The sequence below is a fragment of the Eumetopias jubatus genome, unplaced genomic scaffold (genome assembly GCF_037043125.1).
Source record: "Eumetopias jubatus isolate StellerSeaLion01/CBP00866 unplaced genomic scaffold, mEumJub1_p1.0 scaffold_6, whole genome shotgun sequence".
In the NCBI taxonomy this organism is placed as follows: Eukaryota; Metazoa; Chordata; class Mammalia; order Carnivora; family Otariidae; genus Eumetopias; species Eumetopias jubatus.
In genome coordinates this window covers 115,893,067-115,915,821 of record NW_028274812.1, presented here as the reverse complement: position 1 = coordinate 115,915,821, position 22,755 = coordinate 115,893,067, and the positions used below count along the sequence as shown (strand labels likewise).

Genomic DNA, 22,755 nt, shown 5'->3' with positions numbered 1-22,755 from the left:
TCTAGGAAAAGTAATGCATTAGACAATTAGAGACTGTCATCCCTTCTGGGGAAATAAACTTTAGAAACGTGGAAATTTTTAGAAGGATGTGGAAAAGGAATAGTTTCAGCGCCCAGAGGTAGCAGGTTCCTTAAATATAACACAGGAACTACAAGAGTATTATTTAGAGCTAGAAGTGGAAACAGAAGTAAAAAGTGATTTCCTCTGTGAAACAAGACCAGGGGAGGGCATGGAGTCTGGCAGGGCCTTGCTGGTTGTCCACAGAAATTCTCTACTGTTTAAATTTTTTTAAGCCATGCATATAATTTACTTTAAAAGTTTTAAATCATTTTTTTTATTTTATTAAAGATTTTATTTATTTGACAGAGGGATACAGCGAGAGAGGGAACACAAGCAAGGGGAGCGAGAGAGGGAGAAGCAGGCTTCCCGCAGAGCAGGAAGCCCGATGTGGGGCTCGATCCCAGGATCCTGGGATCATGACCTGAGCCGAAGGCAGATGCCCAACGACTGAGCCACCCAGGCGCCCCATAAAATTTTTAAATCATTTTAAAGTGTGGGCATTACTGCCTTCCTTCTCTCCTCCCCACCGTGCAAACCTGGAAAAAAGCTCAGGGGGATCCAGTATGAGTCTCTAGCCTATTTTTCCTTTACTTGTTCAAGGCAACAGTTTTTTGCCTGCGAACACCTAAAAGTTTGAGGATTTTCTTGTTGTTTTTTAAAGAGATGAGGTTTATTTCCCCCCCAAGCCTTTTTGCTGTCAAGTTATTTTGGTTTGTTTGTATGATCTTTTAGACCTTTCACTTGACTATGCCTCTCAGCCAGCAAATCTTCAGTTCCCTCACATAATGCCACTTCCCGAAGACGTCAAAGGCTCCTGCTTCCAAAATGGGAATAAACGGAACCATGAACCCTTTATGGCTCCAGAACGATTTGGAAACAGCACTGTGGGCTTTGGCAGTAACGTTCATTCCCAGGCGCCAGAGAAAGTGACACTTCTTGTAGATGGCACACGTTTTGTTGTGAATCCACAAATTTTCACTGCTCATCCGGATACCATGTTGGGAAGGTAATTGATGATAATTTCCTTCCAAATTCACTCTCTTCTCTATGAATAGAAATATCTTCTGTTTATCTTGCACTAGATGTGAGGAAAAGAAGCCCTGCATTGCTTATTTTTCTACCTTCACAACTTTGTGAGACAGGGAGGGCAGGCTTATACAAAGCCTTATATGTGTTGATGATTTGGGGGATGTACTTAATTTATTTACAAAGCCAGTATAGTAAAATGGGCCCCCACAAAGGAGAGTGCAATCAGAACTATGGAAAATAATCTGCTGAATATCCTTCCCTCTCCCTCTGAAACAGAAGTCACACACCTCATCTCTCTTAGCCATAATTCGTACACCCTCACAGAAGTAATCTTGTCTGAGCTCCATAGGTCAAAGACAGGGTTAAGGGAAGATCTGAGTTGTGGGGTTTTTTTTCTTTTGTCTTTTAATAAAAAATAGAATTAGACACGTGTTCCACATGACACAACAGCAAAACTGTTTTACAGGAAAGCCTTTTGGCTGCTGTCCGTTGCCCGCTCTGCTTGGCAGCAGGTGTCAGGCTGTCATTTTCTGATGCCTCCATCTCTATTCAAGTTTTCCAAAACTGAATCTTTCTATCTGGCTGTTGTACTGTGTCATGACTGCTCTCTCTTTTCTTCATGTTCCATTCTCTGTGCTGCTTCATTGAAGACCACAGTCTTACCCTCTTCTCCTCATCTCCTGCCTCCAGCATTTTAGGGGTAGAGTTTAGGAAATGGAAGAGCCTGCCAAGGAGGAGCACTGGCCAGAAAGTGTTCTTGGAGCCTGGACTGGGAATTAGGAGGTTCTCCTTCTGGCCAACCATAGACCTTAACATGAGGAAGAGCAAATTGGGATAAGAGTAAAAATAATAATAATAATGATGATGACGTATGTGTATATACACATAGACATTTGGCTTTTGAGGATTTTCATCTACTTGGAAGTAGATCTTAAAGATCTAACCTCACTCAGGAGGTTAGATTTCATTAGAAATCAGAATGGACCACACTCATTTGTTGAATTTTAGGCTAAATGGAATCCAGCTATTCAAATATATTTATATTTGAACATACACATGCAGATTCATGATGAACCATTTTTAACTATAAAGAAACCTGTATATTTCTCAAACATCTGAATTAAGACTAAACTAGAACATCAAAACATTTTCCAGACTGGCCCTACATTTTATCAGACTTGACTTCCTGTCCTTAGTCTTGGTGTTTCTACCACTGCCCCCCCCACCACACCCACACCCCAAAACAGTGTTCCCTCGGTGCTGACTGGCTCTTTGAGGTAGATTGCCTCTGACAGTGATCACGAGAAGAAAGGCAAGCATTTTCTGTTAATTCTTGGGTGACCCTCTTTCTTTGAATCTAGGAATGAGTTGTCCCATGGCAAGAGCGTCTGATTCTTTATCTAGGTGGTTTATCAGCTGAGGTTATCAGTTCTGAGAGTTACTTAGGTTTGCACTGTCCTGAGGTTACATACAGTGTTGGTAAGCCTAGGCAGTGAGCTAAAAAATGTGGGCCACTAGTCACAAGGGGGACAAGCCGAAAGATTGCAAATGGATTAATGTTAATCCATACCACTACCAGATAAATAACTCTGAGCTTAGGTCTTGCTGATGATAGTTAAGGGGTTGGAGGGGGTGGCATTACATGGCATGTTGTTCACTATTTTGATTCATAACTGTCTTGGCTAGACTTTAACCAGAACATTCCAGAAAAATGTCAGCATTCTTTGAAGACACTTTTATCAGGATGGATTTCTTATATATGGTGTTAGTGGTTTGGAAAGTATGTGATTTGGAATCTTTTTCAGACCTTTGAAAAGCAGCCAATTTAGGGTGGAGGATAACAGTTTTAACATTGAACAGCAGGGCTTCCCAGCAGGTTAAGAAAGGAAATGACAGTGAGGCGTCATTGGGAACTTAAATCCGGCTGGCTGAAGATCCTGACTGCCTGCCCCATCCCTCACACTGGTTTCCCATTCCACAGCTCAGACGTGCAACAGGAGTGGTGGAAGTCAAGGGGCCAGTGTTACTGGAGGGGATCTGAGAGGGAGGAAGGAAGGATGGGAGAAGGTGAGTAAGGAAAAGCAAGATCTCCCTGTGCCCTCCTGACCTCTGAGTTCATGCACAGAGCAGGCTTGCCTCTCTAAACTATGTCAAACCACTGAGAAGCCTAATACCTCCCATCCCTGTCTACTTGACCTGAAGTTCCTGGCATTAGAGTTACTCCTTGGATTGAAGAAGGGCATTTTCCCCAGAGCTCCAGCATTAAAATGTACCAGGAAAGGGAGAACAGTAACATCTGCACCCACCAGTATAGATGCATCTATCACATTAGATGTTGAAAAGCAAAACTCAGAACTGAGGACTGACACGCTAGATAAGTAAGGAGGAGGGAAAGGACCGGGAAGGGTCAGGAGCAGGAGATGCACGGTCTTCCTGAGCTGCCGGCATATCCCTGGGCAGTGGGGAGGGCGTGAGAGGCAACCCTCACACGTGCCAGAGATTTTCCAAGGGCCAACTCTGCAGATGCTGCTTTACTTCATTTGCTGTGACAGAAGCTTACCACCCGTGATCCTTGAGGACTTGCTGCTTCATTTCTCCTTGCTCTCAAACGCTGTAAGCAATCACTACCACCTTTTCTGTCTGGAGGGAGCTGCTGCTTAGGGGTTGGGTCCCACTGCTGTGTTTTCAGTTTATACTATGAGAACATGGAATGGAGTCTTCCAGAATGAGGTGGAAAGGGGAGCAGTCCTCATGCGTGAAGAATCCCGCTGGACTGGAAAAGATTAACATTGTTGCCTGATGTCTTTCAGAATGTTTGGACCAGGAAGAGAGTACAACTTCACTCGGCCCAACGAGAAGGGAGAATATGAGATTGCTGAAGGAATCAGTGCAACTGTATTTCGAACAGTGCTGGTGTGTAGGAGCCTTGTTGCATCCTTTTCCCCAGGGGCAGGCATAGGCAGAAGCCTCAGGAGTTCCATCGAACTGTTACTGACTTTAGGGTCTCTGGTTCCCAGTTCCCTTTCCCTCTTACTTTCTGTTCCTATAACTTTGAAGTACTTCTTGTTTGTGTGAGCTCAGTCAGCTCTCAAGGTGTGACTAAGCATGCCAGGAGAGCCAGGAGCTGCTTTGCCAGCTGACAAGTCAGCCAACTTGGTGATAGTTCTAGTAAGCTACCATTTTAACAGAACCAGGAATGGATAGGGGGTTGAAGAGGTCACTTTTCATCTTGGTTCTTTGCCTACATTTCTTCTTTTTAATCCATTTACAGGATTATTACAAAACTGGTATCATCAATTGTCCTGATGGCATCTCTATTCCAGACCTTAGAGATACATGCGATTATCTCTGCATTAACTTTGACTTCAACACTATCCGATGTCAAGATCTGAGTAAGTTACAGATACCTATTACCTGCATTTGAGCAGCTGAACTTTGAGTTTGCTTGGAATCGACTGATTTTTTTTTTAATCACTAAAGAAGAGTTTCAAGTGTGGGCTGAAAATCATTTGCAGAAGCAGAGACGTGATACTAACCTATTCCCTCTCCGGCTTCACAGCACTGTGAGGAAGTGGAATAAACCAAAGAGAATGCACGGTGGGTTCTGAATCTAGCTTGTCCAGTGAGGCACCGAGCTAATCGCTTACCCTCTTGGGACCTTGGTGTCTCAACTAATAAATAAGGATACTGATTCTTGGACATGAGTGAGCCTTCCCTCATAGAGTCAAACAGCGTAAATTGGCTGGGTGGTTCTTAGAATCATTTTTACCGTTATTATTAACTTTGTGTTTACTAAGGGCTTTCTAGATATGAACTTGCTTAATTCTTGCAACAGTGTGAGCCCTAGCAAGTCAGGTGATAACCCCCTTTAACAAATGAGAAGACTGAGAAATTGACTTGTTCAAAGCTCTAAAAAGCTGGGATTAGAGCTGATTGACTACAAACACCATTCTCTTATTAACACCTAGGCTTCCTGAAATTATTTAAAAAATTATTCTTTGAGGTTCACGATACGTTTCCCTGCATATTCCATGAAGTTCTCTAGACTTGTGGTTTCTCTACTGGGTCTAGCGCACACTTAGAGCAAGTCCCTTGGTGTCCTCAAACTTCAGATGATCCCTCTTCTGTGGTACCATAACTCCACGAAATTGGGGTCCAGAGCATCTTCAGAAGAGGTACTACAAATGATGGTTCTTTCTCTTGTAGAATTAATGTGTGTGGTTTGACATTGTATAGCTAACAAAACCTCAGTTGGTCAAAATGCTCAGGGATTATTAAACATGAAGGGGGCACCTGGGTGGCTCAGTTGGTTAAGCATCTGACTTGGTTCCTGTTCAGGTCATGATTTCGGGGTCATGGGATCGAGCCCCACATCGGCTCCACGCTGGGCATGGAACCTGCTTGGGATGCTCTCTCTGTCTCCCTCTGTCCCTCCCCCCCTCCCTCCCTCTCGATAATAAAATAAAAAACATGAGGAAGTTAAGGAGTGGTAAAACGTGCAACATATCTAACAAAATCAGCTTAATTAGCGCCTCGGAGCAAGAAACCATTTTCTGCCTTTATGGGCCACCTCTCTGGAACTTCTCAGTGGTAACGGCCATCACCTCATAGTCTTTTCCTCTCCAGTAATATCTGCATTCGGCCGGGGGGTTGCTCACCTACGGCTTCTCTCCCCAGGTGCTTTGCTGCATGAACTGTCCAACGACGGTGCTCACAAGCAGTTTGACCACTACCTCGAAGAACTGATCTTGCCCATCATGGTGGGCTGTGCCAAGAAAGGGGAGCGAGAGTGCCACATCGTTGTGCTGGCGGATGAGGACTCCGTGGACTGGGATGAAGACCACCCCCCCCCCATGGGGGAGGAGTATTCCCAAAGTAGGAGCCCCCGCGTGGTGCAGACGCTTTCCGCACCAGACGTGCTGCCCACAGTAGCGGTTAGATCCCGGAAGCGGCGTGAATGTCACTGTTGAGCTGGCGAGGCGCACGCTCACCTGGACGATCAGGGCACGGGATGCAGGGCTGAGGTCTCTGCTGAGTGTGTCACATTGTCACACCTGCTGCTGCCCCTGGTGTCGGATACTGGGGTGAGACAGAGGCCAGACTGAGGCCATTTAATGGTGGCGTCACTCTCCTCTCCACTGGTTCCACTTTTAGTGAATGTACCGATTCAGAAGGTACAAAAGGATGGATATACATTGAAGAGTCTTGATCCCATCCCTGCCTCATCCACCCGGTTTTCCTCCTCAGCTTCTTTTATATCCTTCAGACGTATTCAGTGCACATACATAAGCAATTACATCCATGGTTTTTCCTTTTTTTCAAATGCTTCCATAGTCTACAGACTGTTTAACACCGTGTCTTACATAAAAAGCTTCCGCGATCTTTTTAATGGCTGTCTAGTGTTCCACTGCACGACCGTGCCAGGACGGAATTAACTAGCCCTGTTGTTGGACACTTAAACTATAAATTGTGAATGATGCTGCAATAAATAGCCTTTTAAATGGAGTCTTTTTCACACGTGTATCTCTATAGAATAATATTCCTAGAAATGGAATTTCTGTGCCAAAGCTTTGTTCCTTTATAATTTTGATAAATGTTGCCGAATTCTCCTCCTATATTACACTCACAAAACAATATGTGGCAGGTTTGTTTTCCACACCCTCACCAAAACAGTGTTTTACTAAACTTTTATCTTTGTCACACTGATAGGTAAAAAATAGCATCGCATTTATGTTTTCATTTGCATTTCTCATTTCATGATCAACACTCACCATCTTTTTTATTTTTAAGAGCCTTTTAATTTCCTTTTCTGTAGCTTTATTTGTGCCTTTTGCCCATTACAGAATCGGATTGTCTTTTACTTAGTGATTTGTGAAGGCTCTCTATTTCTGACCACTCTTTCTATATATATTAAGGAAATTAGCCCTTTGTAATGTGAGTTGCAGGTATTTTTCCCAGTTGACTTTTGGTTTTTTGTTTTTGTTTTTAGCTTTGTTACAGTGGTTTTAGCTAAGCAGAGATGTTGTATTTTTAAGTAGTTGAATGTGTCAGTTTTTATATTATGGCTTCTGGGTTTTATGTTGTACCCAAAAGGTCCTCCCCACCCTGAGACTATAAAAATTTCTCATGTGGTTTCTTTCTTATGTTTGATCTATTACTTAACATTTAATCTGTGATCCAACTGGATCTTTTTTTTTTTTTCTTTTTTGGCATCAGGGTCAGGTATACCTTTCATCAGTCTGATTCTGTTAGCTCATCTCCCTCCTCTTTTAGAAGTCTTTACTCCATGATTAACTCAATTTTTCTTTTTCCAGTTCTTTATAGCTCCAAGCTCTATAGATTCTTCAAATATATTGAGAATCGTGATGTCGCTAAAACAGTGTTAAAGGAGCGAGGCCTGAAAAATATTCGCATTGGAATTGAAGGTAATAAATATCCCCATTAGTATTCAGCTTGCATGGCTCATGGAGTAGGTCTTATCTATGGGCCCAGCTTGTGTCCTTAAAACCCGGCTTCCAGAGGACAGAGAGAATAGGCACACATGAAAACTACATTCCTACCCGTGTGAGGGATTCCTGGTTTTGTTTTTTTTAATCCTTGTATTTCCTTTTCATTTTATTTCCAGTCATAAATGCTTACTTAAATTAAAGCAGCTGCAGGAATAAGTGCCGGTGTACTGCTTCGGGACAAAGCAGTGAGGGCTAAAGACACGGGGGCGGAGGGGGGGGGTGGTGGTGGTTGTGGAGCAGGGCCCGTGGGCTCACCAAGTGGGAGAGTCATTCCACCAACCCAGTCTTGGTGAAGATCTTTTTGGGATCTGTGAAGATCTTTTTGGGATCCTATATATATCTGTATAGATATATATCTATATATAGGCCCATTATATATCTGAAGTATAATAGTCCTTCTGAAAATTAGAGCTTGGAGACTCAAAATTTGATTTAATTCCACTACATACCTTTGAGGAATGTCTGTGTGTATTGATAGAATGGTTTGAAGTGATCTTGAGCAAATGGCTCCCAACCTGTGGTCTCCATAGAACGGTCTTAGACACTGATTCTTCGAGAATGCTGAAGCCATCCTGGTCTCCCCTCCATGAGTCTTTGACTCTTGAGTTTTGCTGTGCTTGCTATCTCGGTCTTGCCTGCAGAACCCATCAATCTTCATTGCGTCTGACTTAGGTTGGAATTTCAGGTGGGAAGAGATTTTTGAGGTCTATTAAACCTGTTTCCACTGTGTCCCTCCTTTGTCACTGGAAACCCCAGGAACAGGGTGACAAGGATTACTCCATTCCCCATCAGACTGTCCTACCATTAGAACATTCGTCCATATATCTAGTAGATAACTTACTCTCTCTTCAGTCTTCCTTCTAGTTCTAGCCTCTGAAGCTACTCTAAGATTTCTCCCATTTCCATGTGATAGCCTTTCAGATATTTCAGGCAACTTCCCTGTTTTTTTTTCTTTAGGCTACACATTACACACTTTCTTAACCACTTCTCCTACAGTATGAGATAAGCACTAGAATTAGAGACTGGAATTCACCATGGCCTAGCAGGATTTCTGTTCTGTGGCATTGTTGCCAGTAAGTACAGGCCTCTGGAATTACTAAGAGGCTGTCCCCGCCCTGCCATTAGAAGAGAGAGAATTTTTGTTACTTCCCTTCCAGGGACAAGACCTACTAACCTGGATAGGTGGGAGGTGAGCGCGTAGGTGGGTGGGAGTGGCAGGGCATGGTCAGGGGTCATTTCCCCAGCCTTTGAATGTGGGAGGAAATTAATGTGGTTAGAAGAGAGAAAGTGTGGAATCTAGAGTGGGCGCTTTCCTGGAGTCATGAGAATGGCCTTTTTCTGTTTTAGGTTACCCTACCTGTAAAGAAAAAATTAAGAGAAGACCCGGTGGCCGGTCTGAAGTAATCTATAACTATGTGCAGCGCCCCTTTATCCAGATGTCCTGGGAAAAGGAAGAAGGGAAGAGCCGCCATGTGGATTTCCAGTGTGTCCGAAGCAAATCCCTCACTAATCTGGTAGCTGCAGGAGAAGATGTCTTAGAGGACCAGGAGATAGTCATGCACCACCCACCCCAGGTGGATGAACTCGACCGGCTGAATGCCCCACTTTCTCAGATGGCATCTAACGACTTTCAGGATTAGGGCCAGCTGTGGACCCGTGTCTCTTCAGAGCCCTTCTCTGTCTGCGATGCCCACAGCCAGTCCTCCCCTTGGTTTGTCTCCCCGAGTATCAGGAGACCTGCTTCTCCATCCTTTCCCTTTCTCCTACAATTAGCGTGTGTCCCTTTCATTACTGAAAAGTCTGTGCCTCCGGCAGGGGATAAAAAAGCACTCACTGGCACATAAGCTACCAGCTTTGCAGCAGCCCTGGTAACTTGAAAATTTTGGATCTGGTGCCGTTTACAGAGTCTTTGCATAACTGCAAAAAGTAGGAAAGGAAGTCGACTCCCATTGGCTCATATTCATCAAAGCAGTCCTCTCATCCTTGATACTTTGTCCTTGGCTTTTTCGTTTGTTAGTTTTATACCAGGCAAATTACGTAGCAGAGCAAAGGGACCAAACCTTAAAAAAAGACAATCTCTAGCTTCCACAAGCAGGCGCTAATGGGATTCTCATTAGGGTTCAGTGAAGATGCCATTCCTGGTAGCCTCTGTGCCCAGACCTGCATCTGGGAAGAACTAGGCTCTCTTCAAAACGTCCAAAAGGAGATTTCTTAAGAGTTTAAATTCAGTTTTTTCATTAATGCAATGAATAGTTCAAAACCGCACAGATCCGACTGAAGTCCAATAATAATGTAACAACATTTATGAAACCTTTTTAGGTTCAAGGTTTTTGAGCCTAAAGAAATCATTTGGAATGAAATGTACAACTCAAGTAGAAGAACCTGTCCAGATCAGGCCACTTTGATTATCCTGGCTTGGAATCTGGTGTGAAGCCATAGGTCTTCACCCTAGGCAGCACATTGCTGTGAGTGTGGCTGGGAAACCTTAGATGATATGGCTGAAAGGCTTTTAATAGACAGGCAGAAATTTCTCACAAGTGCTTTGTTTCTCAATAGAAAGACTTCGAAGAGCTCCAGGGAAGGGGGCATTTGGGGTAAAGCTGGGTGGGGAAATGTCACCTGCCCCGGCTTTGTCCCAGTGCAGGATTTTTCTTTGTATATTCTTTTCATACTATGGAATTTTTTTTGGATATCAGGATATTTGTTTTTGAAGTAGCCTATCACTGGGTTAGAAAACCATACTACTGTCATCCCCAAAGGATAGATGAATTGAGGGGTATTAGGCCTAGTAATTTTGTTTGAACTTGTTGGCTCTGTGTTAATAATGCATGTTGTGTGTGAACCCAGACCACTCCTCCCAGTACTGAACCATTTTCCCTCGTGTCCTCATGGCTATTAACAGCAGAACTAAATTTAGAGTCTAGAGCCAGATGTTAAGTGTCTGGGGATAATCTCCCATTTTATGATAAAGTTGGCATTCTAATCACCTACCCAGAGCCTTTACCCATCACAGATTTCAGAGGTACATAGTTTCCTTCAAGTTCTTTAAGGAAGCATGACTAGTTTTCTTAAATTCCATTCCCGTAAGATACCATAGAGCAAGCTAGGTGACTCCATTTTGACTGCCCTAGTTGTAGTCCTCCAAGGGTAAAGTCAGATGGGTGTTGAAAGCTGTTCTTTCCAGGCTTGAAGAACAAGAATGTTCTTAAGTGTGTTCTCTGTGCATGTGACCAGCATCACAGTGGAAATCAATACTCCGTTCATTACTCAGAAAACAGTAGTAGTAAGGGGTTAAACTGAGCCATCTCCCACTTAGAGAATTCTTCTGACTACCACTAGCATCCAAATTGTAAGGCTGATGGTTAAAGTTTAGGGTGAAGGTTTTTTTGTAGCCAGAGGGTACTTTTATGTCTGTGAAGCTCCTTGACTCCTATTTGAGGTCAGGTTTGGCTTTGACCATGCCAGTATTTCATTCATACCCGCTGGTAGTTGACCAACCCAGATAATCGTTTAATGGTGCTGCTTTTCTGCTTCTCAATTGACTTCCTCCCATGCCATCACAAAGGAAATCTGAATGAACTGTGTTAGTCTAGTAAGTATAACGTCTGTTCTCCATCTTCTGTATGAACGTCTAAGTGTGAACATGCTGCAGCTAACCCTCTAAAACCAATTAGTCCTTGCTTAGGTAAAAAGCCAAGTATGAAAGTATGGCATGGACTTAGCACTCTATTCTATGTAAATGATTAATTTCCTCGGGCTTTCAAGAAGTATCTCTCTCCCCCGCCCCCCAATTGGGTTAATGTGCTTTTGGTCCCAACCCATGGGGTGAGTGAGCTGGAAACCGTACAGGTTAATCTGCCAGTGTCACTGGATGGTGGAGACGAAGGGAAAAGTGGGGCCCACAGGTCCCTTCTGGTGAAGAGGGGGGTTTCTTCTGCACCCACCACCCTCCCAGCCTGGAGCTGGAGCTCAGCATCACTGCAGTTTCTGAGCTCCCCTTCCCCAGGACCAAGCCATTCCATGATGGCAGGACTGCTGAGTCTCCACAGGGACAGGGGCTGGGTTGCAGTCATTCCCTTCAGAGTCTGTTACTGGCCAGGTGGCAAGAGAGATTTCTAATAAAGGTGGAACTCAGGTTTGGTGGGTTTTTTTTTTTTTCTTCTAAGTGCCTAAATAAGTAAGCCAGGCTGTTTATACAGAGCCATCTTCAGAGGAAGATGTTTCGCTCAGACGGTCTTAGTCAGAGGTAGCTCCGCAAGCCAAGAGGAACCTGAATTTGAGATTTAGAATCTGAGTTTGTGAATGCATCATTATCATGTATCGCTGACTGGGAAACATTTGGCATTGAGCTGGAGAGTGGGCAGAGTGTTAACATGTGTCTGGTAAGATGATCATGGTTTCTCCAAAGTGGAGGAAAAGTATTGAAAAGATGTTAGCAAAAATGGTAAGGAAGCTAGAAAGTACATTTACTGCATAATATGTAATAGCCACTATTACTAGCTAAATTATTAATAGCTAAATTCCAAGAAACCAGTATGTCATCTAATGTATACAGGTCTATGAAAATACTATGGAATAAGCCCAGGAAGGATGGAAATATTTGCAGAAAACAATCAGCACAGGCTTTAACTCAATTGTCAAAGTGTGATATGGAGTCTTTTTTTTATCGAGTGTCAACAGAAAGTTAAGAATCAAGGGGTTTTAGTAATTTATCCAGTGCCACTTCTTGCCATTATTTTGAAATTGTTAAAATGCGCATACAAGTTCAGAAAGCAAACCTGATGCCTTCCCTGGGGGAGATGGAGCCACATTCCGTGCTCTGGGTGGGATCACCTCTGCAGGAGAACATTACATTTTCTCTTAAAGGCAAAATGCTTGTAGATTTTTGCCTCTTTACTTTGTATTTACTTTTAAAGTTGCACTTGTTCACCTACCAGTGTTTACGAAATCCTTTAATTGGGATGCTTTTTCTATAATAAAATATTATCATTTGCATCCATGGTTTTTTTTAGCAGAAAATAAAACTGGAAGTCAAGATGTTAAAAGGGACCCAAAGCAGCAGCACATTGATTGCCTGGAACAGAGCCTCTTCCTTTCCTGCGGGGCCACAGGATCACTTTTGAGCCTGCGTGTGCCCTTCCCACCCTACTATCTGTAACTCACAGGTTCCAGAACCCTAATAGTCTGCCTTCTTGAGTTCCTGGCTAATTTACATTCAAGACCTGAATCCTCAAGTCCAACCAAGTAGGACCCCACAAAGCCAAATATAAGTTTGGAAGATAAGAAGACTCACCGACTTTTATGTTCTGGTTTAAAACGAGGAGCCATGGCAGGAATGAAAGGCAGGTCCCCTGGAAACACTGCTGTAAAGCTTCTGGCTCCTCTGATCTCTCTGATTTGGCCCAACTCTAGTCAGGTGCCTCCTGAGTTCCAGCTCACTTAGCCCGGGAGCTTATTGGTGATCCAACTTCAAGGCCAGCACCTTCCCAGCAGGCCTGCCTTTATCAGCACAGAGGTTACGGACACACTCTGAAGAGATGGCCTGCTGAGTATACTCTGTGCCAAGCACTGCATGACCACAGGGACACCATGACCGGGACACAGTTCCTCTCCAAGGGGTTTTTATACTTGCAGGGAAAAGAGATCTATGAACAGTCCAGGTCACTCAGGAAACCCAAAAGGATGGAGTAGTCAGTTTTTACCATGAGGAGAGTTCACAAGAGGATTCTAGAAGTGATCCATGAACCAAGTTGTAAAGAATGAATACTAGTTGTTTTGGATCCACGAATATGCAGGGAGGAGGTATTCCAGGCCAACTCAACTATATGAGCAAAGATGCAAAGGTGAAATGATTATCAGGGAAGGTGGGGTGATACAGAGATGAAACCAGAGTAAGGAAGGACCCTTCTACCTCAGACAAAGGTGTCTGGTCTCATTTTTAGAAACCATTGGGAACCCAAGAGAGTTTTATGCAGGAGAATGACATGTCAGACCTGAGGCTTGAATTTCTTCGGCAGCAGGGAAGGCAGTGGACTTGAAAGGGGAAGGACCAGGGACAAAAGAGGTCAGCTAAGGGGTCACTGCAGTAGATGCTTCAAGAAACAAAGGCACTGGTAGGATGGATGGCCGTGCCCCAGAGTTCTGCGTGTTTACCGATGGGAGCTGGGTAAGAAGTTTCTGGCTGGACAGCTGAGTAGGCAAGAGTCAGGCAATGGGAAGCAAGAGGAGCTCCGTTCGGACGGTGTTTGAGCCTGAATGAGGCCTTCGGCGGTATCTAGCAGGCACTTGGCTATGCGGGATCTAGAGTTCTAGGGATGAAGCTGGGAGGTTGGTCACTTTGAGGACCTCACCACAAAAAATGGTAGCTGAAGTCACTGTGTTGGGGAGATCACCGAGATCACATGAGTAAAAAGAGGGCAAAGGCATTGCTCGAATGATCACCAGCATTTAAGTGGTGGCAAGGGAACCAAGAAGGAAGTCAAGTGAGAATAGAGTTTTCGTTTTGTTTTAACAGTATGCGTGCAGCAGGTTGATCAAGTAAGGTGAGGGCTGAAAGGGGGCGCCTGGGTGGCTCAGTCGGTTAAGTGTCTGCCTTCGGCTCAGGTCATGATCCCAGGGTCCTGGGATTGAGCCCCGCTGAGCGGGGAGCCTGCTTCTCCCCCTGCTGTCTCTTCTCTCTCAAATAAAATCTTTAAAAAACAAAAACGATGAGGGCTGAAGTATAGGTAGTATCCATTTCCCCGGAATGATCTGTGAAAGCCAACACTGACTTAAAAACCACCACCACGATGCTCTTTCAGGCACACTTTCAGAGAGCATCTTGCCCAAATCACACTGAAGTGTCCATCATATACAGAGCACAGTGCTGGGCACTCTGGGATGCACTGGCCATGGCAGTCAGGACACCCGTGACCAGAGGAATGACGATAAAAATGAATACTAGTATGTTTTATACCCGGAATAATGAATACATGTTTCACACAAGGGACAGAAATTGGATGAGGTGAAGTGGGAGAGGGAAATGAAGTAACAAACGTGACCACAGAGTGTTCCTCCCAAAGGAACAACTCCCACGCCTCGGCCGCAGCACAAGACCAAACCTACCAGCCTCCAAAATCCCGGGCTATATCACCTCTGCAAGTCACTGCAACTAAGAAACCTCTCCCAGAAGCTTCCCTCAGCTTCTGTAACACCTCTAGGCCAGCTTAACAGTACTGGTACACCGTTAAGAACTTCACAGCTAGTGCTGTGTGCTGTTGAGCCACTTGATGGGAATTCTCCACCTGCTCTGCAGTTCAGGACCACGGCAGGCTCCCCAGTGCATCCCAGAGTGCCCAGTACTGTGCTCTGTATTATGATGGACACTTCAGTGTGATTTGGGCAAGATGCTCTCTGAAAGTGTGCCTGAAAGAGCATCGTGGCGGTGGTTTTTACGTCAGTGTTGGCTTTCACAGATCATTCCAGGGAAATGTATACTACCTAGCAAAGGAAAATACCATTCACTGAACCCTCTGAGTTCAAGAAAAACTACCATTTGGGGTTACAAACAGGAGAGAGTGAAACCCAAATATGCCTTCCAAGGAACCAATTAAGAGAAAAAGCATTAGCAGTTGATGGCAGAGGATTCCTATTATGCCATATAGATGAGTTTTAAAATTGCAACCTGCTATTCAGAGCCTGAATATTAATCCCAAAGGAACTCATCCGTAGCTTACTTTTGAAAAAGTAATTCTAAAAAGAAACAGGTACTAGGCGCCTGGCTGGCTCAGTCAGTAGAGCATGTGACACTTGATCTCAGGGTTGTGAGTTCAAGCCCCATGTTGGGTGTGGAGCGTACTTTGAAAAAATTAAAAAAAAAAAAGTACTGAAGAAAATCGTGATGCACCCCTGAATCAAGAGGAGACTGGATGACATCAGTATTTAGTTTCACTTCAGTAGGCAGTACGGTTCAAGTCCTATCTCCTAACTCCCTCTAAGAGAGCAGGAAGCAGAACTATCTGAGGAGGACCAACACCAAACCAATGGTTCTCAACATGTTTCTTGAAACCCTAAGTTCTGCAAAGACAACACCCATTCTGGCTGCATTCAGCTTCCTCCTCCCGCCTGCATTTCTGATCCTGGATGGTCTTTGCTCTTCTTGCTTCTTTTTGAGGCTCCTTTCCCTAGCCCAGAGAGGGTACTAATGAGGGGACCCCACAGGACTCCTGGTCTGGTGGACCTGGAGGGTTCAGCAGAAGTCCCATCCCAGGAGCCTGTGAGGTTCCTGGTCAACACCAGGCTGGGTAAACAGCTGTACAAATGTCCACAGCAATTGTCAGCAGGTGTCCCCTTGGCCTCACTGCAGGGGAGATCCCACTGCCCCGCAACCCTGAGCCAGGTGGGAAGAACACATGCAAGTGGCCAACAGAAGATGGTCTCTTTATACAAACTAACCCAGAAGGCTCGTTCTCAAGGAAAAAAGCAGGCCCCAGTCTCCCTAAGACAGAAAAGCACATTGCCTAAATATGGTGATGAAGTGTTCCAATGGTCTGCAATTGGGTTAAAAGAAGCCACCAGCAATCTGGCCCCTTTCAGTTACAAGCCACATTTAATTTTTTTAAAACATTTTATTTGAGAGAGAGAGCACAAGTGGGGGGGGGGAGGAGGGGGGAGGGGGGAGAGAAGCAGACTCCCCGCTGAGCAGGGATTCCCAATGCGGGGCTCTAACCCAGGACCCCGAGATCATGACCTGAGCCAAAGGCAGATGCTTAACCAACTGAGCCACCCAGGCGCCCCCACGTTTGCTTTAAAACACATCAGATTCACACTGTTTTCACACAGTTTATTCAGAAGTTTAAAATGTGGGCATTTTCCCCTAAAACAAATCATCCCCTGCCACTCCCCACACACAGACTATCACCACTCCTGTGAACTCTTTACCGTGCTTACCACACATACTTGCAAAACACCTGGGGGTCAAAACCTCAACTATTTGGTAATACAATGAAACTACAGAGTTACACAAAAGAATCTCATTTACTTCCTTTCACTAGCAGACCGTGAATGAAAGATTAAGGGGCAAACATTACCTTCGTCCAAAGTTAATACTTCCCTAATATTTTTTTTCTTCCTCTAAGACATTAAAACCCAAAGCAGTTTCATTTACTCCTGTAACTCTGATATCCCATTTTTCGTTTGTGAATAGCTAAGCCAGGACATACTTTTCAAGGTGATCTTAACCTCAAGACTGGTAGAAAGCAGACTCCCAGCTGCAGCTTGGCCATGACGCTTTGCAACAGGCAAAATCACCACAGAGGTGAAAATGATGCTTTCAGAGTTCTCAAAAACTTTAAAATAATGCATTACTATGGAGCCTCCACATTTTTCTGATGCAGCAAAATTCCTCTTAAGGTGGTGGCAGCTGTGAAAGAAAAGGCACTTTGTGCTAAAATTCCGAGGGTCTCTCATGAGTGCCACAGCAGAGAGGCCTGCTCAGCTCAAGCTGCAGGCTACCCTTTAGGGTGGAGAGGAGCATCCCCCAGGAAGGCCTCTGCAAAGGAAAAATCTGTAATCATGATTCCAAGGCAAAATGGTTACTTAAACTGGAGAGGACAAACACAAAGACCGAGAGAGAGAAGACAAAACACAGTTGCACCAAGGACTTAGGAGTGAACTTCACAGGGATTTGTAGGCTGGCTCCGCACTTCGTACTGGGCCGGTTCCTTCACTTCCAAGGAGGTTCTGGAGACCGAGCAGGGGCAGCACCTCAGCCAAGGGGGTTCCAGGCCTGCTGCCTCGGCCTGGACTCTCCCTGCTGTGTTCCCAGGAACAGAGCGAGTTCCTGCTGGCAGCACTTGTGGCTATTGCTGGTCCGCGACAACATCCGTCTTAGGGATTTTCTAATACAGCCGTGAAGAGACGGTAAGGGTTTTCCACATGATCTGGGAGTCCTTGGCAAAGCCCAGTGGCTTGGTTCTTCTGAGAGCGACAATGGATCACGCTAGTATCCCCCATCAACACTCAGAAAAGCAGCATGAGTGTTTCAGACAGGCAGGAGGAGAGAAATCAATGGATTAAGGGTCTTTATCCTAGTACCATAAATAAAGTGCACCATGAATGGAGGCTATCAAGAGCCACTCGCCTGAGGCCGAGGTATGGGGAGAAACTACCATCACCACCCACTCAGAGGATGGTGGATCATTTCCTTCAGCCAGAATGCTGGTTGCTGAGGCTTTCATTATTGCTTTATTTCCTTAGTACTATGGAAATTTTAGCTGTAAAGGAAAAAGAAATACTGGGTGGGCTTGGCAGAAAGCATGTCTGTCACAAAATCACAGAAATTGGCTGATATTCAATAAGTCTATGTTACAATCTCAATAATGTTTGATGATGGCTGTTTTTCTCCTTCATTCTGATGAACTTAGGAAAACAAGTTTTTTAAAACCTCTATCAAATCGGCTCATGAGGCTTCTCACCAAGCAGTACACCTGTTTATGGCTGATGTAGTAGAAATGGCTGTCTTTGTTCTACAGGTTTCCAACGCATTATGGAAGAGAATCCACTTACTGTCACATTTCAGCAGTTTACCATGACACACTGGCGGGTTCCATAAACTTCTTGGAAACTCTTTCAAAAGAGTGTGTGAGAGGAAAACCGTGATGTTGTACCAAGAACTCCTGCTCCACTGAGGATTCTGTTTCAAGGATACTATTTGGCTGCTTTCATGTAGGAAGGTATTGCCCCCCGAGCTGTCAGGCCCTCAAAGCGCTTGTATGTGTAATTGATGAAGACCCAGTCTTTGTTCTTGTAGTCAGTCTCAGGGTGATTACTTGTAGCCACTGGGAAAAAAATAGATGTGAGAGTTGATTCACTGCCTTACCCCGAGGGACTACTCAGTACTGAGGACATGACATTCGGAAGAAGATACCACAGTTTTTATTTGGGAAAAATTGTTTTTCACTCTGCAAATCTTCTACATTTGCTTGTCTATGTTCTTTGAACCTCCTACTTCTCACAAATACTTTTAAAGTTTTATTTCCCCATTTCTGTCATTTCAGGTTACCTAACCTTTAATAAATAAAAACAAAAGAACAAACCTTTGTGATTTCCCCACCCCATCTAGCAGCTAAGCATTCTCCATTCAACAGGGTGTCACTGCTCCCCAGCATTAGCGCTGGAAAAACACTTACAAAGAACTGGAAGAACTAAAGTTCCTCTAGCTGACCTATAAACACAAGCCCCAGACTGGGGGGAAATAATGTGCTTATCGTGCAACAGGAGGCACTGTTGGTGATGTTACCTGTTGGCTTAAGAATATCAGATTCTGGAAACTCATCGAAGTTTGAGGTATCATCAATGCTTTTGATTTCAATAGATATTGCAGCAGGTCTCTCTCTGCCAAGAACAGACATGCCAAAAATTACTACGGTTAGTAATCACGTGGATCACAGCTAATTACGTCTTTCTCCACAAAGCCCCCTGGCCTGACACGGGGAAGACTATCCACAGGCAGGCAGCAGGTGTTTTCTCTGAAAAGCTTCTGACACTGAGCAACCACGCCACCTGGCCACATCCAAACAAAATGAGAAAACAGAACTAACAATGATCCATAGCTGGGAAGAAAGACAAAAATAATGAGAAAAACTAAAATCCGAAGTTAATGCACTGCCCTCAGGGTCTGCCCTGTCTGTAAAAGGGGAACTAACCCTCTGGATGCCCACACTGCCCCCCTCCTTGGGCAGGGCACTGCCCTTCTACCAGAGGGGCTAACCAAGAGAAAGCTAAAAATACGGCAAAAAGGAGCCAAAGGTAAAACTGAGAATAATGCAAATCGAAACACAAATATGGAAGAGAGGACAAGGTCTTCGCCTTCTGTTTCTGTTTGGCAACTGCCGAATGCCAAGTAAGAAGGGCGGCTACTGGCCGCACTCCACAGCCCTCCACGGCCCCGCCGTGGCCAGCTCCAGTCTCCCTCTCCATGCCCCTCCCACTTCCACTCAGTCCTTTGGACTTGAGCGCCCTGTGGCCAGGGACAGCCCTGCTGGTGGCTACCAACACTGCAGAAGCTGGTGTGTTCTAGGTAAGAGCAAGGGCAACACGCTTCTTAGGTGCTCCCTTCACCATGGAAGCCAAATGTCACTTCACTTAGGAAATGACTGCTGGCTTCACCATATCCCCTGGCACATGGCTGACGGGAAGCCCCCACTCCCATCCTCACCACGAAGGAAAATCTAGAAAAGACCCTGAATCTCCAAGAAGCCCTCTTCCCTTACCTGGCTTGCCAATAATGGTGCTTCTAAATTACTATTAAGCAAATTACAGCCTTTCTGAAATAATCCTGAAAGTTTTTATATGGATATACCTGATATGTTCCCAGTCAACGCCTTCAAAAAAAGAATTACTTTTGATTTCCTCAACTCCAGGGGCTCCAATTCTATGTTCCCACTCACAGCAGAATCTGGAAAACACAGAGGCCTTTCAGCATACCTCAAATAGTCTCTTTGGAAAAAGAGAAGGAATAACCTCCCCGCTTTTTTTAAAGAGAGAAATGGGAGAGAGCAAGGGACAGACCCAGGTAAATAAGTTAAAAAAAAAAAAATGAATTCACTCATGTCAAAAAACCTGGGTGGGAGGTGGGGGAAATGTTCTCTGACTAATACCTCAAAATTAGATCCTTGGCTTTCTCAGAGATAGGAACTTCTGGAGGAAAAGTCAAAGTTTCTTTCCAGTTCATCACCTTCTTATATGTCTCTTGAGGGGTCTCAGAACAGAAAGGTGGGTAGCCTGTAATAAAAAAGGAACTTCGGAGCTTTTACACCCCAAAACTTTGAATCTGACTGAGAGCATTCTCCTTAATATGATTCTATCCATCTTTAACCCTCCATAACTTCCTCCATGACTTCCACTCATTCCAGAAAACATCTAAACTAATTTTTCATTTTCCCCCCAAACTCCCAAGCCCAAGGTGAATTTGTGCTTCTGGTACCACAAGGGAAGCAGCTAATAACGGAAGCTGGGAAAAGAAAGGAGGACATACACAGCGTTGCACATGGGAAATCCCTGTGCCCAAAGAAGAAATGAAAGGATGAAACAACATCACTGAGAAATGACTGTTCTAGGAATATCCTTATATATGGGTAAAGTGCAAACAAGTTGAACAAGAAAAAAGCATAGGTTTTAAAGGTGACCATCGTGCCTCTTTTTGAGAACTACAGACAAGGGGATAAATACTCTCAGACCATATTACTCCGCATGCCCTCCACACAGATCACATCCGCCTCCACAGGCATCCATCCAATGTTCCCGAAGACAGTGCAGCCAGAAGCCATCCTAGTCATCCACAGACTCAAGCACTCAGTACCACCATGGACATACTCTCTCTCCTAGTGCTCTTGGGCATATGGCCGCCCACCCCCCCAAGTGTCCCCTAAATACACAGACACACCATCCAAATAAGAGGGAGAGAGATCAGAGGGTTCCATGCTTTGAAAGCTTAGAGAGAGGAAGGGGAGAGCAAGAAAGTAGAGTATGTGAGGCAACGCCCCAAAGTTCTCTGCATACAGTGAATGTTTAAGAAACGCCAGAGCCCAGAAGAGCTGCTAGGAGAGGATGAAAAGGGGGAAGAAGAACAGGGTAAACGATCGGCAAAGCAAGCACAGGATGCCAGGAAGCCAGATGACACAGTTGGCTATTTGACGGCCATGAGCTTTCTACCTAGGATACTTCTCGTTGAAAGATAAGAGGGAAAAAGTGCTTCGATCACCCCCAACTGAAACAGTCTATTATCAATATGGGACTCTTTCCTGGCTGCACAGAAAAAGTCCTCTGAAAGCATGCAACTTACCGATGAGCATCTCATACATGATCACCCCAAGCGACCACCAATCACAGAGCTTGTTGTACCCGGTCTGCATGAACACCTCAGGAGCAATGTAGTCAGGAGTGCCTACCGTGGAGAAGGCCTGAAACACGTACCATACATCAGGGGGACCCCGCAGGCAGGAGGGTGCCCAGAGTTCTGTTCTAGAGACCAAAGGTTCCAAGCACCACCTACGGCTACCCACAAACTAAGCAGGATGCCCGGTAGCTTAATGGCAAACCTGATTTGCCAGAGCACTTCCAAAATGAACAATAAAGCTTCGTCAGGGAAGCAAGAGATGCTTCCTACATACAGCCAAAGCCCATGGTCAATCAGGACGAAGGTATCCATCTTAACAACTAGTACCATAATTTACTGAGCACCCAGTGAGTGCCAGGCTCCATACCTCTTATATGCTTCTGAGCCTATTTCATCCTGACACAACTTAGCAAAGGACTTTATCAGCAAATAAAATCTGACACCCGAAACAGCTTTGTTCATAGGCTCAGGACTAGTTAAGTGGCAGAGCCCAGTTTGAAAATGAAATACCTTGTCTAAATCATCCCTCTTTCTATCATATTCCTTGATTTGGCAAAATCATAAAGGGAAGCTTTATTATTACAAGCTAGTCATAATCCTATAGGTTAGAGACTTATGGCTATTTACCAAACGTACTCATTTATGCAAACCGTTCTTAGGGGAATGTTTTCTAAATTCAAGTAATCCACTCTCATATACCAGGACTACCATACAATACTCAAAGCCTTCCAGTGTGCTCAGCATTTGGGCGTTTACAACATAGAAGGCTCTGATCTAAGCGCTTTTGATATTACAGAACTTCTAAGGTAAAAAATAACATGTGTTGTCTTTTGAAAATGTTTATTATGGCATACTGCAAACATACAGGAAAAAAACAGACAGGACAACACGCCTGTACCTATTGCCCATATTAAAGAGAGGTTAATCATCTGCCGTATTTGTCTCAGACCAATTGTTTTTTTAACGACACAAAGCTACAGAAACAATTAAAAGCAGTCCCTCCCTCCTTCCCTACTGAAGTCAAAACCACCCTGAAGTTGCTGTGCTACGCTTGTATGAATATTTGCATAAACGACATTATTTCCTGAATATTTCAATTTTTAACAAAGGGTTTCACTACAATGCTACAACTTGTGTTGGCTCAGCATTATGATTTTGTGATTTATTCATGTAGCTCTGGTTCACCCATTTCACTGCTGTACACATGTTCCATTATACAAATGTCACAATGTTTTTTTATCCATTCTTCTGTTGGTTTCAATGTCTCACTATGACAATACC

General features: G+C 44.4%; 2 protein-coding genes across 7 annotated transcripts in view; one reads left to right on the top strand and one right to left on the bottom strand.

Annotated features, from left to right (window-relative positions):
• KCTD20 (potassium channel tetramerization domain containing 20) overlaps positions 1-12,593 on the top strand; it is a 37,319-nt gene extending 24,726 nt beyond the window's left edge. For 3 of the 4 annotated variants that reach the window (XM_028120516.2, XM_088024008.1, XM_088024009.1), the window contains exons 3-9: positions 793-1,066; positions 3,900-4,002; positions 4,361-4,481; positions 4,570-4,686; positions 5,767-5,964; positions 7,404-7,514; positions 8,946-12,593. In XM_028120516.2, coding sequence (XP_027976317.1) covers positions 793-1,066; positions 3,900-4,002; positions 4,361-4,481; positions 4,570-4,686; positions 5,767-5,964; positions 7,404-7,514; positions 8,946-9,238 — 1,217 coding nt within the window. In that variant the 3' untranslated portion in view covers positions 9,239-12,593. The remainder of the gene's footprint in view (positions 1-792; positions 1,067-3,899; positions 4,003-4,360; positions 4,482-4,569; positions 4,687-5,766; positions 5,965-7,403; positions 7,515-8,945) is intronic. The other variant, XM_028120519.2, reaches the window with a different exon arrangement.
• Positions 12,594-16,405: 3,812 nt separating this feature from the next.
• STK38 (serine/threonine kinase 38) overlaps positions 16,406-22,755 on the bottom strand; it is a 39,952-nt gene continuing 33,602 nt past the window's right edge. For all 3 annotated transcript variants that reach the window (XM_028120753.2, XM_028120752.2, XM_088024007.1), the window contains exons 10-14: positions 21,421-21,538; positions 20,237-20,360; positions 19,939-20,034; positions 18,877-18,971; positions 16,406-18,415 (exon numbers count right to left, since the gene is read on the bottom strand). In XM_028120753.2, coding sequence (XP_027976554.1) covers positions 18,285-18,415; positions 18,877-18,971; positions 19,939-20,034; positions 20,237-20,360; positions 21,421-21,538 — 564 coding nt within the window. In that variant the 3' untranslated portion in view covers positions 16,406-18,284. The remainder of the gene's footprint in view (positions 18,416-18,876; positions 18,972-19,938; positions 20,035-20,236; positions 20,361-21,420; positions 21,539-22,755) is intronic.